Source organism: Dermochelys coriacea, chromosome 12 (assembly GCF_009764565.3).
Source record: "Dermochelys coriacea isolate rDerCor1 chromosome 12, rDerCor1.pri.v4, whole genome shotgun sequence".
Classification (NCBI taxonomy): Eukaryota; Metazoa; Chordata; order Testudines; family Dermochelyidae; genus Dermochelys; species Dermochelys coriacea.
This window is the reverse complement of record NC_050079.1, coordinates 25,510,123-25,525,758: the sequence shown is the minus strand read 5'-3', so window position 1 is coordinate 25,525,758 and position 15,636 is coordinate 25,510,123. Positions and strand designations below refer to the sequence as shown.

The following is a 15,636-nucleotide window of genomic DNA, read 5'->3' as shown; positions in this document are numbered from 1 at the left end:
TTCTTTTTGTGTGAGACCAGTTAGCCTTTGAGCCTGTCCCTGCACCTACTGAAGTCAGCAGGAGTTTTGCCATTGACTTCAGTGGCAGCAGGCTCAGGCCCTTAGTCTGAAGTTGTAGTCATGAAACCAAGTGCATAACTGTCTGTAAATCATCTCAAAGTATAAATTATAAGAGTAAACATGAGCTGTTCAAGCTTTGGACTTGAACTGCAGCCACAAAGCTTGCCAAGCCTAAGCTCAAACTCAAACATCTGGGGAATACCAATAATAACAAGAGGGGAGACTTGTTAGACTGCATTATGGCATCACTGTATACAGTGTTCACTAATCACTATTCTGCTACAAACTGCATGGAGCTGCCATGTAGTTCACTGAAAACTGTCCGCCACAGAGGAACAACTAATTTTCTCTCGACACACCCAGTGACTTTGCATGTGCTGTATGCTGTTAGGGGCTGATTCATGAAAATGAAAATGGAGCATGCTGCTCAGCTGTGTTCCAAAAATAAAATGTTTGCTCAGTTAAGGGGAGGATTCTACAAGTAATTCAACAGACAGAAAATGATTTGATTGAATGACTGTTACTCTGCGTCATCAAGGTTAAGATGAGATGATGTTTGGGAGCTAAAATCAGAGAGGAGTGTCAAATGTTTGCTTACAGGATGACAAATGAAAGAATCAATATGCTGAATTTACAGCATCTGGCTCCTTATTTATTGAAACAGCAGCATCCTTCTGGAGGCTCAATGTCTGAGGTTACCCGCTTCCATACGTAATGAGGGTATTAATATCTTCTTCCCACAACCTCAAACAATGCTTGTCCCACACCAAAAACTTTAACTGGCAGTTCCGGGGCTTCTCAAGGGCATTTCTCATCAATGCAACCCATAAAAATCAAGGAAATCTCTAGTGTAGGAATCATATCTACCTTCATACTTGTATAATCCCCCAATCCCATACGTGTCACCACAACTAGAACTGCTTGAAAAAAGGTAACTATTTTGCTAAAAAAAAACAAAACAAAACAGATGAACCTTTTTTCATTTCATTTGAAATTTTGGTGGGGAAAATCCCATATTTTCTCACTGTTTTTACTCTCCACCCCCTCCATTTTCCAGTTGAAGAAAGGGGAAGAAAGTTTAAAAAAAAAAAAAAAAAAGTGGGATTTTACCACCAAAACAAAACATGCTGATATTTTTCAAAAATATTTCCAGAATTTTTTTTTTGACTTTTTTTGTCAAAAACAGGAAATTCTGGAGAAATCAAAATACTTGTAATTGCACTGAAAAGTTTTGCAAAACACTATATTTCAAGTAATTTTTGTTTTAGTTGTAAAATGTTAGCTTGCTCTGATTCCCTTCCAATAAAAACTACTTCTCCTGCAAGCCAAACACCTACTTACTCAAATGCAAAGAGATGCCCTATATTCTGACCTGGTAATTTCTCCTTTAAACAGCCTACAGTTTTTATTACTCTCTGCAATCTCTAAAATACCTTCATCTTCCAATCTGCCAACCTTGTTTTTGAAATACAGTGAACTGTTTTCTTAGCACCCCCGCCCTACCCCGCCTCAGAATATTATATTAATGATATTATAATGTATATTATATTAATAATAATAAGCAGTACTCATCTTCATTTTCCAGGGGTATTTCTTGCTGCTTATTGCAGCATTCAGCAACTCCTTGTTGTAGATCTTGTAATAAGGGACGTCCCTTGTAATAAGGGACTGTTAGTCAATAGAAAATAGGGACTTTGACTAAACAAACTGTGCATGGACTGTGCCTGCTTTTCTCAGAACATTTCAATAATTCGTTGAAAAACTGAAAACCTTTCAGCTAAAACCCCCAAACTGTTGGTCCAAAACCTTTTTGGTCAAAATCTTTTGGTTTTCAGAAGAAAATGTTTTATTTTAATGTTTTAGACAAAAAGTTGAACATTTCTGCTGAACCCCACCCCCCCATTTTCTGAGCAGCCGCTCTTCCTGCGCTCACCCCCACCCTCTGTTCTAGCTACTGGGGTCCTGGAGCGGGGAGGCTGGCAGCAAACACTCCCTAGAAAGCAGAGGTTGTAGGGATCCTAGGGTGAACTCTGGTCCACTCAGGGCATCCCTTTGTACTAGTTTGTGAAGCTGCAGCTTTTACAGGTGAGCCCTAACAAGTCCGCAGGAGCCTGGGGAGGGCTTGCTGTGTGCTGCCTCAGGAACAGGCTGTGGGAGGCTGCTAGGGAGCCAGGAGATGCAGTGAAGCTCTGAACCCTTCATTGCCTGCACTGTAAACTGATTGTTTTACAAAGAACACATTCTCCAGCAGCTTCCCGTGACACAAATCACAACAAGAATGCTGGGAATTGTTTTATATATTAAAATCTAGCCTATTTCTTTAATCTAGATTTACAGAGGGCCTAAAGTTTGAAATGCTACAACGCAGCCATTAGTTAGCTGGAGGCAGCTAAAAGAAAGGTGAGGCTGAAAGCCTTTATTTAAAGAGAGCCATTTTAACTGCTTCTGACCCCTAAACTACTGAACAGAGTTACCCCTAGCTGCTTTAAAAAGCCAGTCGTTCCCTTAAGAGTAAGTGCTATAAGTCTGTAGCTGATATGCAGGGCTTTTTAGATGCAACAAAGCAATTTAATCTCCACTGTAGGTACAAATCTCCATGCAGCTTCAACTCTGGATTCCCTCTGGATGTCACCGTAACACTGAAGTAGAGATGTTAGAGACAGGGACACTACTGAAGTATGAGATCATCCAATCCACCTCCCTGCCAATGTTGGATTGTTTCCTACGGTCTGTTTTCTAGTGTTTTGTCCAGTCTGGTTTTAACCATGCCAATGGAGGGAGCTTCTATCACCATGCCAATGGCAGATGTTAGTCTGAAATAATCCCGGGGGGGTGCGTTTGGAAAAATGGTCACATTTAAAGCTTAAACTGTGTTAGGCTAGATTCTCTGCTACGCCCCTTGCCAGGCCCAACTGAGATGACCCCCACTCAGCCCTCAGTGGTCTGGCCACTCCTCCTCCCATGACAGCATGCCCACAGGCACGCCCCTAGGCTGGACAACATCTGCCATACTTACGATGTTCCTGTGCCAGGGAAATTCTCCTTTAGCTTGCTGCAGGCCCTTTCTGGTCAGACCTAGAGCAAAAAAACCCACTGATCTAGGCCAACTTCTGGCCCCACTCCTATATTACAGCCATAAATTTCAAAAGGCGATGACTGAATAGCTGCTTTCAGGCTGCCTGTATTATAATTCCAGCCACACCAACAAGCAGTTGTCTAACTCAGGCACCCATGTTCTCACGTGGCTTTTATTTGCAGTGTGAACAGGATAATATGGTTATAAATCGTGTTGGAAAATCCTGGGGCAGCTTCATTGAGCTACAGCCCAACAGCTCTGTAACCTGTGTTATCCTGTACATGCGACAAAAGCAATGAGCTGTGCTGCCCAGGCACTCCTAACTGCATTTTTCAGGGGCAGGGACTGTGCCTCCATCTGCATTTGGAAAGTGCCTAGCACACTGTGGCCATGGGTGAAATCCAAATAACAACTCGGCCAGAAAGCCCTGTTCTGACGCAGGCTTGTGGCATAGACAGCAATGTAGCATTTCCATTGATTCCTCAAGGCAGCTACATGGTTGTCAATGTTTCATTGCCCACAGACCCTTAGAAATAGCAATTGTTGCTGCCTCTTTTCTCCCTCCCAGCAAGAGACTCAATGAGGGTCAGCCGGCCGAAGCGATGTCTCCTTGTCACCTGGCAAAGAACTCCTCACAAGCCGATCATGAACCAGAGTGGTGCTCTTTTTAATAGAACAGCTTTGAGTTCAGTGCAGCTTTCTGTTTATGAATCTTAAAGTGAGACCGTAAAAACTGATATTCTGTCTGATCTTGGAGAACATGTGGCACTTCTCATAAGAGTGTAGGTTTCCCCTGGCATGCTTGGCCAAATCGTCCTCTCCTGACACAGTCATGCAGCACACTGGCTCTCTCTCCACTCCAGAGGCATCTGCATTTCAGTGATGATGCGATTCCTGGGCCAGATTTTCAGAAGATTTCCACTCCCATTTGAGTAACAACATAGGTGGCCTGATTTTCAAAAGAGCTCAGCATACTGGCTGCATATCAGATGCTGAACTCTCTGGAAGTCTGTCCATAAGTGTCACAACAGGATGTGCTAGGCACTGAGCATTTTTTGAATATGGCCCATTGTCTGTAAAGCACTTAGAGATATTTATGGATGAAATGTAGATGTTATCATGGTTATTCACTATGAGCAAGTTCCTCTGTACCACCAAACCTGAAGGCAGGACATAGATACACCCAGCAAAACTAGGGGCAGGTACATTTTCTTCTCAGTTCTCCACCTGTTTTATTTTATTGAGGGCATGGATTCTCTCTCTTCATCTGTAGGGAGGGAGTGCTGCAAGTCTTTAGTGCTATTGGTGGAGTTGCAGATGAAAGGGTGGAGTGGGACAAAGGGGTACTAGAGCAGCGGCTTTCAACCTTTTTGGGCTTAGGACCCATTTGGGAACGAGTGACTTTCATGACCGAGTACATAAGAAGGTGCTACCCCTGAGTTGGGAGTCCTGGGGGTGGGTAGGTAGGAGACCGAGAGGGGGTTTCAGAGTCCACCTTATACTCACCCCACAGCAGCAGCTCCTGTCCTGTGGGGCTGTCTAGGCAATCTCCAAAGTTGCAGCACTGCTCAGATTTGGCCCTGCTCCCCTGACAGGGGACCCCTTGGGTCGTATTTGTGAGAGTGGTGCTGTCAGCTTGTGCTGGGGGGCAGCGCTACTCACTCAAATTTGGCCTGGTCGGCCATCAACAACATGAAACATTCTGGTGACCCAATTTTGTTTTGCGCCCCACAAGCTAAGAAGCCCTGTACTAGAATGAATGATGCTGTGGCAGTAGTGATGCTATAGCAGGTAAAGGCTCTGCTTGTACCCAGTGTTATGGATGAATATGCTAAACACTAGGGCTGGAAAGCCAGGGCCACACAATAGGTGCATGGCTCACTCCATTTTTGAATTTGACATCCCATTTCCAGCTCTCCACAGCAGACGCTGCACCGTGCCACTGCTATAGCAACCTGCAGGCCTTGCCTCACTCCTGTTATGATAGTTACTTCATGAAAGGAGATAAAACAAATGACAGTTTAATCTTCCCCTGAAAGCTCGTAGAACACAGATGGCTAACTAGCCATAACAGGGACACCGTTCTTGGTGGAGTAAAAATAAATGCCTTCCACTATAATAAATAATCCCAGTCAGGCATTACTTGTTCCATTTTATTGATAAATTGCTGTATAATCTGGGGGGAAAGAAAAATAGTTCAGTAATTTTTAGTCAGGGCCAATTTGTCTTTCCCCTTTAATGTTTAAATATCCCATAAAGTAATTTTAAATAAATTTATTATTGTTGGCAAAAAGATTTAGAAAATGTCACCAAAGTCTGAGATCTATTATCTTCTTTGTCATTCTTTTAGATATGGTTTTTCCCCTTCTCTCTGCTGAGGTAGTAGTATTGAGGGGGAGGGCGGATGTGGGGGAAGGAAGGGAGGGGATCTTGTGGAGGCTGAGACAAGAGAATTTCCCCCTAGAGAGGGGATGAGAGAGTAAATGACCCACACGTGACAGATGTTAGTCACATTGCTTAATACACTAATAGAAAGTGCTCAATACTATGGCAATGATGGCAGCACAAGTAGCACTGCCAACAGTTAAGGTTACCTAACACTTCCCATTATAAGGGTCTTTTTTCAGTTACTTGTAACTTTGCCAAACTTTAGCCATTTATGCTGAAATTTTCCATACCAGGTGTCTGCCTCAGGCTAATTAATAATAATTTAAAAAAGTTGCAACTCGCACAGTTCAGCCATTTCTTTGAAAAAGATTAGGGAAAATGCATTGCCTTTTGCCATCCCCGTTTAAAAAATAAAATCACCAAATTTGACCAAGTGATAAGCTGCTGGGGGAAACAAACCCCACAGAATGCACATGCTCAGTAGAGTTTGGCAGCTAAATGTGCCAAAGATTCCATCTTCATGGAGCATGCTCCAGGTTCTAATGCTATCTAGATTGCAATGCACCATCCCCATAAAATTACTGAGAACGCACCAGCCTACACTGCAGGGGCTAAGCAGAGATGTCCCTCCATGTGCGTCTCCTGGCTGCCAGGGTCCTACTGTGCACCAGGCACAGAAACGGAGCGCTTTCTCTTCTGTTCTCAGTGCACCCCCTATTGGCATTGAGGCAGCATGGAAGAGGAGAAGGCAATAGCCTGACTCCAATGAAGGGTGGGGGAGGAAGGAGCAGGGGCAGGAGCCTGGGGGAGGAAGGGATTAGAGCAGGACCTGAGAAGGCAGGAATAAGAGTAGTCATAGAGTGTTGGGGAGGCAGGAACTGGGTCATAAGAAGAATAAAGGCAGGAGACTGGGGGGGAAGGATTAGAGCAGAGGAAACAGGTAAGAGCTAGGGGGACTATAGCAGGAGGGCTGGTAGGGGATAAGGGGAGGTAAGAAGCAGGAGATGGGGCGGGGCAAGGGCCTATAATTAAAGTATCATACAGCATATGCACGGGGTCAAATTAAAGTTGTGCAGAGAACCTCTGGCATTTCCTAACCTTTGAGTACATGACTTTGCAACGTTAGCCTTGTTTTACCATAAGGTATTTTTGTTTTTAATGTAATATGGAATATAATAGGATAGAACTCTCATTTGTAGGATTGGTTAACCAGAGTCTATACTTATAAACAGAGGTATGTGAAACTCTTCAATAACTCCCTTCTACAAAATGAAGTGTGGGCAGGAAGTAAGTTATCGTACGTTTCTAAAGCACGTAGCATGATGGGGCTCAGACACTGATTTGGGTCTCTCAGCACTATTGCAATAGTGCTTAATCTAATAATTCTTTGTAGTTTTTGCATATGCAATTGCTAAGTGTGAGAAGCCCCATCCTGGTAGCTGGGCCCTAGGAAGATAGTTTTTATTTAGTGTAATGGAGGCTAGTGTCAGCTGAAGTCAGAGGTTTGATTTTCCATCTCAGCAAGTATAAATGGTTGTAGGTCTCCCTTGAGAGGTGAACTTTGGAAGCAGTGCATTAGTCAAAGAGCACCATCTCTGTTAACTGAGATTCTCAATCAGAAAATAGACTTGTGCTGAAAAGGTAAATGGCGAAAGCTATAGCTTGTTAGTTAGTTTCCCATCTAATGGGAATAGTGTAGTAAATGAAGGCTTAGATAAGTATGTGAATGTAATATTTACTTTTTAATGCAGTCTACCTAAAAAAAATAAAAAAAATTAAAACACACATTCCAATTATATGGCAGACAAGGGTGTTCATTAACATCTTTTAAAAAAAAAACAATGGAAAAAAGGTTTGGAAGGGGACCGGCTAATCTATTAATGTTATATAACAGAGGACTCAATTCTTCAAGTGCTCTCAAGCCCTGTGATCATCCCATAGCAAGAATGCTTGTAGAATCTGGTCTATTATATAGACAACACAAAAAGAAAAGAAACCACTTGTGTTAAAGTATCATTAGGACCCCTGATGATACCACTGAAAACAAAGACAACTGATATATTAGCATTAGCATAATCCGTTTGGGAGGAAACAAGATAAAATAGTTACTTATAAAAAAAAAAAATCTGAGGATTGTCCCAGTTTTCTTTAGTTTTTCTCAACAGCTTGCAAGATGCCAGTGGGGTCCCAGTTTTATATTGTAAGCAGATTTGACAGTGGTGAAATGAATCATCAGGATATCTTGCGTTAAAATGTTGCATCAGAACTAGAGATGGCCCGAACTGCACAATTCCTTAGTGTTCTGAGGTGTTCGGATCTGGAAGTTTGGTTTGCCCTATGAATTTCGGATTTGGATCTTAATGCAAAATTCTGGAGATTATGGAGCTGACTGTTATCTGGGTTCATCTCAATGCAAAACGATTACACGTATAACAAAAGGGGTGAATTTTTGGCTCAGTGGAAGTCGGTGGCAAACCTCCCACTGACTTCTGTGGGGCTGGGATTTTACCCAAGGAGCTAATCCTGGATCATCCAGATCATACCACACGATCCATTGTCTACAGCCAAGCTCTACGATATAACTGTATTTGCTCCAACCCCTCAGACAGAGACAAACACCTACAAGATCTCTATCGTGCATTCCTACAACTACAATACCCACCTGCCGAAGTGAAGAAACAGATTGACAGAGCCAAAAGAGTACCCGGAAGTCACCAGCTACAGGACAGGCCCAACAAAGAAAATAACAACGCCACTAGCCATCACCTTCAGCCCCCAACTAAAACCTCTCCAACGCATCATCAAGGATCTACAACCCATCCTGAAGGACGACCCATCACTCTCACAGATCTTGGGAGACAGGCCAGTCCTTGCTTACAGACAGCCCCCCAATCTGAAGCAAATACTCACCAGCAACCACACACCACACAACAGAACCACTAACCCAGGAACCTAACCTTGCAACAAAGCCCGTTGCCAACATATCTATTCAGGGGATACCATCATAGGGCCTAATCACATCAGGCACACTATCAGAGGCTCGTTCACCTGCGCATCTACCAATATGATAATGCCATCATGTGCCAGCAATGCCCCTCTGCCATGTACATTGGTCAAACTGGATAGTCTCAACGTAAAAGAATAAATGGACACAAATCAGACGTCAAGAATTATAACATTCAAAAACCAGTTGGAGAACACTTCAATCTCTCTGGTCACTCGATTACAGACCTGAGTGGCTATCCTTCAACAAAAAAAAAAAAAACTTCAAAAACAGACTCCAACGAGAGACTGTGGAATTGGAATTAATTTGCAAACTGGATACAATTAATTTAGGCTTGAATAGAGACTGGGAATGGATGAGTCATTACACAAAGTAAAACTATTTCCCCATGGTATTTCTCCCCCCCACCCCCCACTGTTCCTCAGATGTTCTTGTTAACTGCTGGAAATAGCCTACCTTGCTTGTCACCATGAAAGTTTTTCCTCCCTCCCCCCCCCTGCTGCTGGTGATGGCTCATCTTAAGTGATCACTCTCCTTACAGTTTTCAGAGTAGCAGCCGTGTTAGTCTGTATTTGCAAAAAGAAAAGGAGTACTTGTGGCACCTTAGAGACTAACAAATTTATTAGAGCATAAGCTTTTGTGAGCTACAGCTCACTTCATCGGATGCATTTGGTGGAAAAAACAGAGGAGAGATTTTTATACACACACACAGAGAACATGAAACAATGGGTTTATCATACACACTGTAAGGAGAGTGATCACTTAAGATAAGCCATCACCAACAGCAGGGGGGGGAAAGGAGGAAAACCTTTCATGGTGACAAGCAGGTAGGCTAATTCCAGCAGTTAACAAGAATATCAGAGGAACAGTGGGGGGTGGGGTGGGAGGGAGAAATACCATGGGGAAATAGTTATCGCTCTCTCAGATCTTGGGAGACAGACCAGTCCTTGCTTACAGACAGCCCCCCAATCTGAAGCAAATACTCACCAGCAACCACACACCACACACCACACAACAGAACCACTAACCCAGGAACCTATCCTTGCAACAAAGCCCGTTGCCAACTCTGTCCACATAGCTATTCAGGGGATACCATCATAGGGCCTAATCACATCAGCCACACTATCAGAGGCTCGTTCACCTGCGCATCTACCAATGTGATACATGCCATCATGTGCCAGCAATGCCCCTCTGCCATGTATATTGGTCAAACTGGATAGTCTCTACGTAAAAGAATAAATGGACACAAATCAGACGTCAAGAATTATAACATTCAAAAACCAGTTGGAGAACACTTCAATCTCTCTGGTCACTCGATCACAGACCTAAGAGTGGCTATACTTCAACAAAAAAGCTTCAAAAACAGACTCCAACAGAGACTGCTGAATTGGAATTAATTTGCAAACTGGATACAATCAACTTAGGCTTGAATAGAGACTGGGAATGGATGAGTCATTACACAAAGTAAAACTATTTCCCCATGGTATTTCTCCCTCCCACCCCACCCCCCGCTGTTCCTCTGATATTCTTGTTAACTGCTGGAATTAGCCTACCTGCTTGTCACCATGAAAGGTTTTCCTCCTTCCCCCCCCTGCTGTTGGTGATGGCTTATCTTAAGTGATCACTCTCCTTACAGTGTGTATGATAAACCCATTGTTTCATGTTCTCTGTGTGTGTATATCAATCTCCCCTCTGTATTTTCCACCAAATGCATCCGATGAAGTGAGCTGTAGCTCACGAAAGCTTATGCTCAAATAAATTTTAGTCTCTCAGGTGCCACTTTTCTTTTTGCAAATACAGACTAACATGGCTGCTACTCTGAATCATGGAGGATAAATTTTTGAAGATGAAAACCCCTAAACAAGAGTTCATGTAAAAACATAAGCATAGAGACTAGTAAAGGTAATGATGAATGCTGCCATTGGTGAAATATTGCCAAGCTGCGCGCCTGAAGAAATCTGAGTCTTGAAATTTGAGACCAGCTAGAGTCCAACAAAATCTCCAACGTCCACAAAAGAATGGTAACTGCACATATTGACCCCGATACTGTAAATAAGCTAGGGAAATGTATGGATGAAGGAAAAAGGATCTCCACATTTTCTGAGTAATTCAACATTAGACAATTTTTTTTAAAAAAGTGTCATCCAGTTAGGAATGAGAGTTCAGCCCAGGCTGATGGTTTGCCTCATAAGGAAGAAAAAGTTTTAAACATTTAAAGATGGATCCCAAGAATCATACTCTGGGAATCTGCAGAAGAGACAGGAAAGAGGAGAGATGAAATTCTGTTTTATGGAAAGGTTCTTGTAACTGTACTGTACTCCTACCTTGGTTACAATGTGTCCCAAAGAATGTGTTGCAAAATCAAGTTGATCACATGCCAGTCATCATTTCACTATCCTTTTCCTTGATAAGATGCTGATAAAAAGGCCAGGTTATCATTTCCTGTTCTTAATGTTACACTGAAACGTACATTTGTGTAACTGAAGTGCACTTAAAAGGAAAATAAAGCTCTCGTAGTTGTGTATAATTCATGCCAAACACTGAGTCAGTATACTACGCTAATTTTTTCTGTTTGATAGTCAGAAAAAATGCTAGTGAGAAAGTGGTGCTTGCCCACTTCTGAAATAATTGTTTGTATTAGTGGTGCGTGTTTTTAATTGAATTCTTTCTTGACACCTGTTTTAAATAAAATTGCATTAATGTTTTAGGAAGATAAGTTCTGACGTACACAACTTCTTACACAAATTATGTAGCGTGAGATGAGTAGCTGAAGTAAATGGTACTATATCTGGAGCGAGGTGCTACCTAGCATGAGTAAGAACTGCACAAGTTGCCCCTTAGCAAGTATTGAAGGGTCAAATTCTTAGGCCTTCATTGAATTTTTCTCATTCCTTATTCAAGCAAAACTCCCACTGACACCAATGAAATGCTCTTCACATAGAACTAAGAAAGAAGTCACAATTTGGCCTCTACCTTATAAGACAAAAAACAGCCCCAGTGGGTGTTGGGACATGGAGGTCCTCAAACCTCCAGTGTAGCACAGATTATGCAGTCTTCAGAAGTCACCAGATGCCTAATCAATAAGGCAAAATTCTGCTCCCAAAATCCTGCTTTTCAGCAGAGGTTCTGTACACAGTTTGAACCAGTACTCCTTGCTCTACCCAAAGTGCATGGGTAGGGGAAGGAAGGGAGCTGAGCACTAATCAGAAGAGTAAAGCAGAAGCCAAAAAAGCAGGAAGAGGGACTGATGCCACAGTATGGGAGCAACATGAGCCAAACTCCCGAACTGTCAGCAAGACAGGGCAAGGCAGCAGCACACAAAGTATTTCAGGGACAATGCAGAACATGGTTCCAGACCATTCTGCCTCAGTTTAGCCTTTCCAAAAACCTTAAAGCCTGAGAAGTTCCCATTTTGTTCAGTGCAGTTTAATAGCTTAATTTAATTGTGTGTAAAATAAATAAGAGACCATCTGCGTAAAGCAAAATTTTATATTCTTTCCCTCTCTGAACGTGATCCCATGAATTTCTTGCATTGTTGTATTCCATGTACTAAGGGTCCCATGCAGGGAGCAAACAATAAAGGAGAGAGAAGACAGATGCTCTGCTAATGGGAAACCAAGAAGCAGAGACTCTGTGAGGGATTACAGACTGCCTGGGGTTAGAATACATTATTAGCATAGCACCCAATTCAGAAATGAGTTTTCCGAATTAAACGCCTGAAGCATCTTGGCAAAAATTCCTGGTCTACCTCTCAAATACCTTTTAAGCATAAAAGAGAAGGAATCTCAAATCTAGGCTGAGTGGATGAAATTCAGCAACTTTTGCAGTGCCATATCTGTGACTTTTAAATTTCCTAACATTACTACAGCCAGGTCACCTGCAGTATCTGCCAAAATCTAAGGTATTTGATCTTTTCCCACTAACCTTTACTAGTTTTTAAAAATCTCCATTGAGAAAGCAAAGGTGTCTGCAAGCATCCATTGGAGAGAAAGCAATTTTTTGTCACAAGCACACAAGGGGGAGGGAGGGGGGACGTAGCAGTATCCACTTCCTGGGCATGGTTAGGCATGCTAAGAAGACATAATGATATGTCTCTAATTTAAGGTAGAAGGTCCTGAAGCCTTTTCCAGATGTATTATTTATCAATATGTTCTCTCTTGAAACTCCTGATGCAAGCATCAGGGTTTAAAAGATCCGAGAGCTGAGGCTGATTGAACTGATTGCAGAAACGATAAATTTCTCTCAGTACTTGGTGGGATTACCCTCCATGCATAATTATTCATTAAATGCCCCAAAAGCATTGTTAATTTCTTTACAATATGTTGCACATTGGATAGAGGAGTCCTTAAAATTTGAGATTATCGGGGGGGGAGAACAAAACAGATTTAAGTAATCTGGGCAGAAGGTGACCTCTTTTTTTCTCTCCCATTGAAACAAAGGCTTTTGGGAAGACTCATTAGTGATTTCTGCCTGTTTGGTAATCAAAGGCTGGGAGATAGCAAACCAAAGAAAAAGTTCAGCTAGCCAAGGCTTTACCTTTTACTCTTGAACTCCAGTGTAATTTTCAAGATCTGTATATTTACAAAAAGAACTACCTGAGAAGCTAGAGATAAATAATGCATAGATTATCAAACTCCTGCAACAAGGTATTGACTCTTGCACAGAAAATCACGGATTATAACAACACCTGGAGAGATGGGTGGTGAATAAAGAGTTAAATGGGGGAGGAAAGTTAGGACAAAATTGAGATCCCAGAACAGTAAATTGTTAGCTCTCCAGGATCCATTTGTTTTCTGGTAAGGAGTATTGTACTTTAAAGTCACAAGAGTGGGAGTGAAAGAGGATGGATGCGTTAGGCTGAGCATTGAATTTCAGAGCTTTTCTCTGCTTGTGTAACAACTTTAACATTGTTCAGTGTTCGTGGTATTAGTAACAGAAAAACCCCAAATACCTCAATGTTTGTGAATATTCAAAAATGTCTCATTTATCTTGGGTACATACTGTACATGGGACCATGCAAGTACACTTCTAGTTCTAGGAGAGTATATAATTATATTTATCTGCTTAAGAAACAGTAATAGGAAAAAGTCACTGGCATGTTCAGAAAAGCTAAACAAAATCCTCTCAGTGAATTTTAAAAGATGGCCAAATATGTGCAGGGTCAGAATTATAAACTCTTGGTACATAAAATGTAAAATAAAACAGAGCTGCATGTTAATGAAAGCATTGGAACCAGTGGTGTCTGTAACAAAGGCACAGGCAAGTAGCCCGAGCCCATGAGTAGGAGCCAGGAACTCTTGAGTTTAACCCCACCTGTGACTCTCTTGTAGATCCACTGTCACTACAGTCTGAGTAATTTACAGACATTTATCCACCCAGCACTCCCAGGAGGAAAGGAAATGTTCTCTCCATTTTGCAGGTGAAGGAACCAAAACATAGGACGAGATTTTCCAAAGCACTTGAGGTTACCTAATGGTTCCTGTGGAAGCTATTGACTTCCTTAGGAGCCAAGTTAGACCAACCAAGAGCTCTCTTGAAAATCCCCACCCAGTGGGAATGAGAGACTTATCAAAAACCATACTGGGCTTTGTTGCAGGAACTGAACCTATTTCTTTTGAGCACTAGAATTATGCCTTAAGTGCAAGACCATTTTTGCCCTTCTTCAGTCTTGAGCAAGTCACAACTGCCTCAGTTTCCCCACCTGCAACACGAGGATAAATATTACTTGACAGGAAGGTTGTGCAGTTTAGTATTAGTAAAGCACTTTAAAGAGGAAAGGTGCAAAGCGTCAAGTATTATTACTGTTTCAGAGTATTGTGTTTTGTGCTCTGTGTTCCTAGAATTTAAAACCTAGAACTGATGTGTGAGCCCTCCATCTTTAACATAAAAACATGTATTGCAGGGTTGAGTTATGAATACCTGGCAAAAGTCATTTATTGTCAAAGGATAATACAGATTTAATAAGAAAAGGAGTACTTGTGGCATGTTAGAGACTAACAAATTTATTTGAGCATAAGCTTTCGTGAGCTACAGCTCACTTCATTGGATGCATTTGGTGGAAAATACAGTGGGGAGATTTTTACACACACACACACACACACACACAATGAAACAATGTTCTCTCCATTTTGCAGGTGGAGGAACCAAAACATAGGATGAGATTTTCAAAAGCACTTGAGGTTACCTAATGGTTTCATCTGTGTGTGTATATAAATCTCCCCACTGTATTTTCCACCAAATGCATCCGATGAAGTGAACTGTAGCTCATGAAAGCTTATGCTCAAATAAATTTGTTAGTCTTTAAGGTGCCACAAATACTCCTTTTCTTTTTGCGAATACAGACTAACACGGCTGCTACTCTGAAACAGATTTAATAAGAGCAGTATCCACCGTACTGCTTTACTGTAGAAAATGTGCTCCTGAGATGAGAGGCTATCATTCTTCTTCGTCCTATATAGATTTAACCCACTGGGGAGACTCATCCTGATCCTAACTCTCATTGAACCAAAAGGTTTCAGGCTTTTCCAGAGCAATATTACGATCAGAAAAGAGAACAATATCGTAGTAAAGAGGGTCATTTCACTGAGCTCATAAGCTAGTTTGTCAATATGATTGGACTTTGTGCCATTTTGTAGCATTTTCTTAAATTGGGTAATCATTCTCATGTTGCGTTTTTACAAATACAATTCCCCCATTAGAAACGAATTATGGTTTTAATTTAATAGGTTTAGTGATATAAAGAGAGATTGTGTGTCAAGAAAACCCTGCCTTCTGACAAATAATGTAATTTACAGCAATCCAGACAGCAATAAATGACATTAACCTGACCACAAGCCATTCAGTTCTTTGGGAATATGGTCCCTGTTAATCAATAACTGGGTAAATGCTCCTTTGCATTCCTTATCAAATGACAGCCAGATGGTACTGTTAAATTCATTCTGACAGGGTTTTGGAATTAGCTGGGTTTATACTATTGTTAATCTTCTGCTGTCTGCTCAGCTAGGACCTCCCCACCTGTTTCCAGCAACCCCTGAGGTCGCAACCTTAGGAAACAGTCTAGCCAGATGGTCATTCAGATACAGTGGAACCAGCGAGATGCCCGGGTAGT

General features: G+C 41.8%; 1 protein-coding gene across 4 annotated transcripts in view; it reads left to right on the top strand.

The window, feature by feature from the left end:
- Nucleotides 1–15,636, top strand: part of LOC119841455 (WT1 interacting protein) — a 117,597-nt gene that overhangs the window by 83,128 nt on the left and 18,833 nt on the right. The window contains exon 4 of one of the 4 annotated variants that reach the window (XM_038368917.2): nucleotides 2,645–4,375. The exons of the other annotated variants lie outside the window; for them this stretch is intronic. Coding sequence (XP_038224845.1) covers nucleotides 2,645–2,800 — 156 coding nt within the window. The 3' untranslated portion in view covers nucleotides 2,801–4,375. Of the gene's footprint in view, nucleotides 1–2,644; nucleotides 4,376–15,636 lie in introns of those variants that run through there. 4 annotated transcript variants of the gene reach the window in all.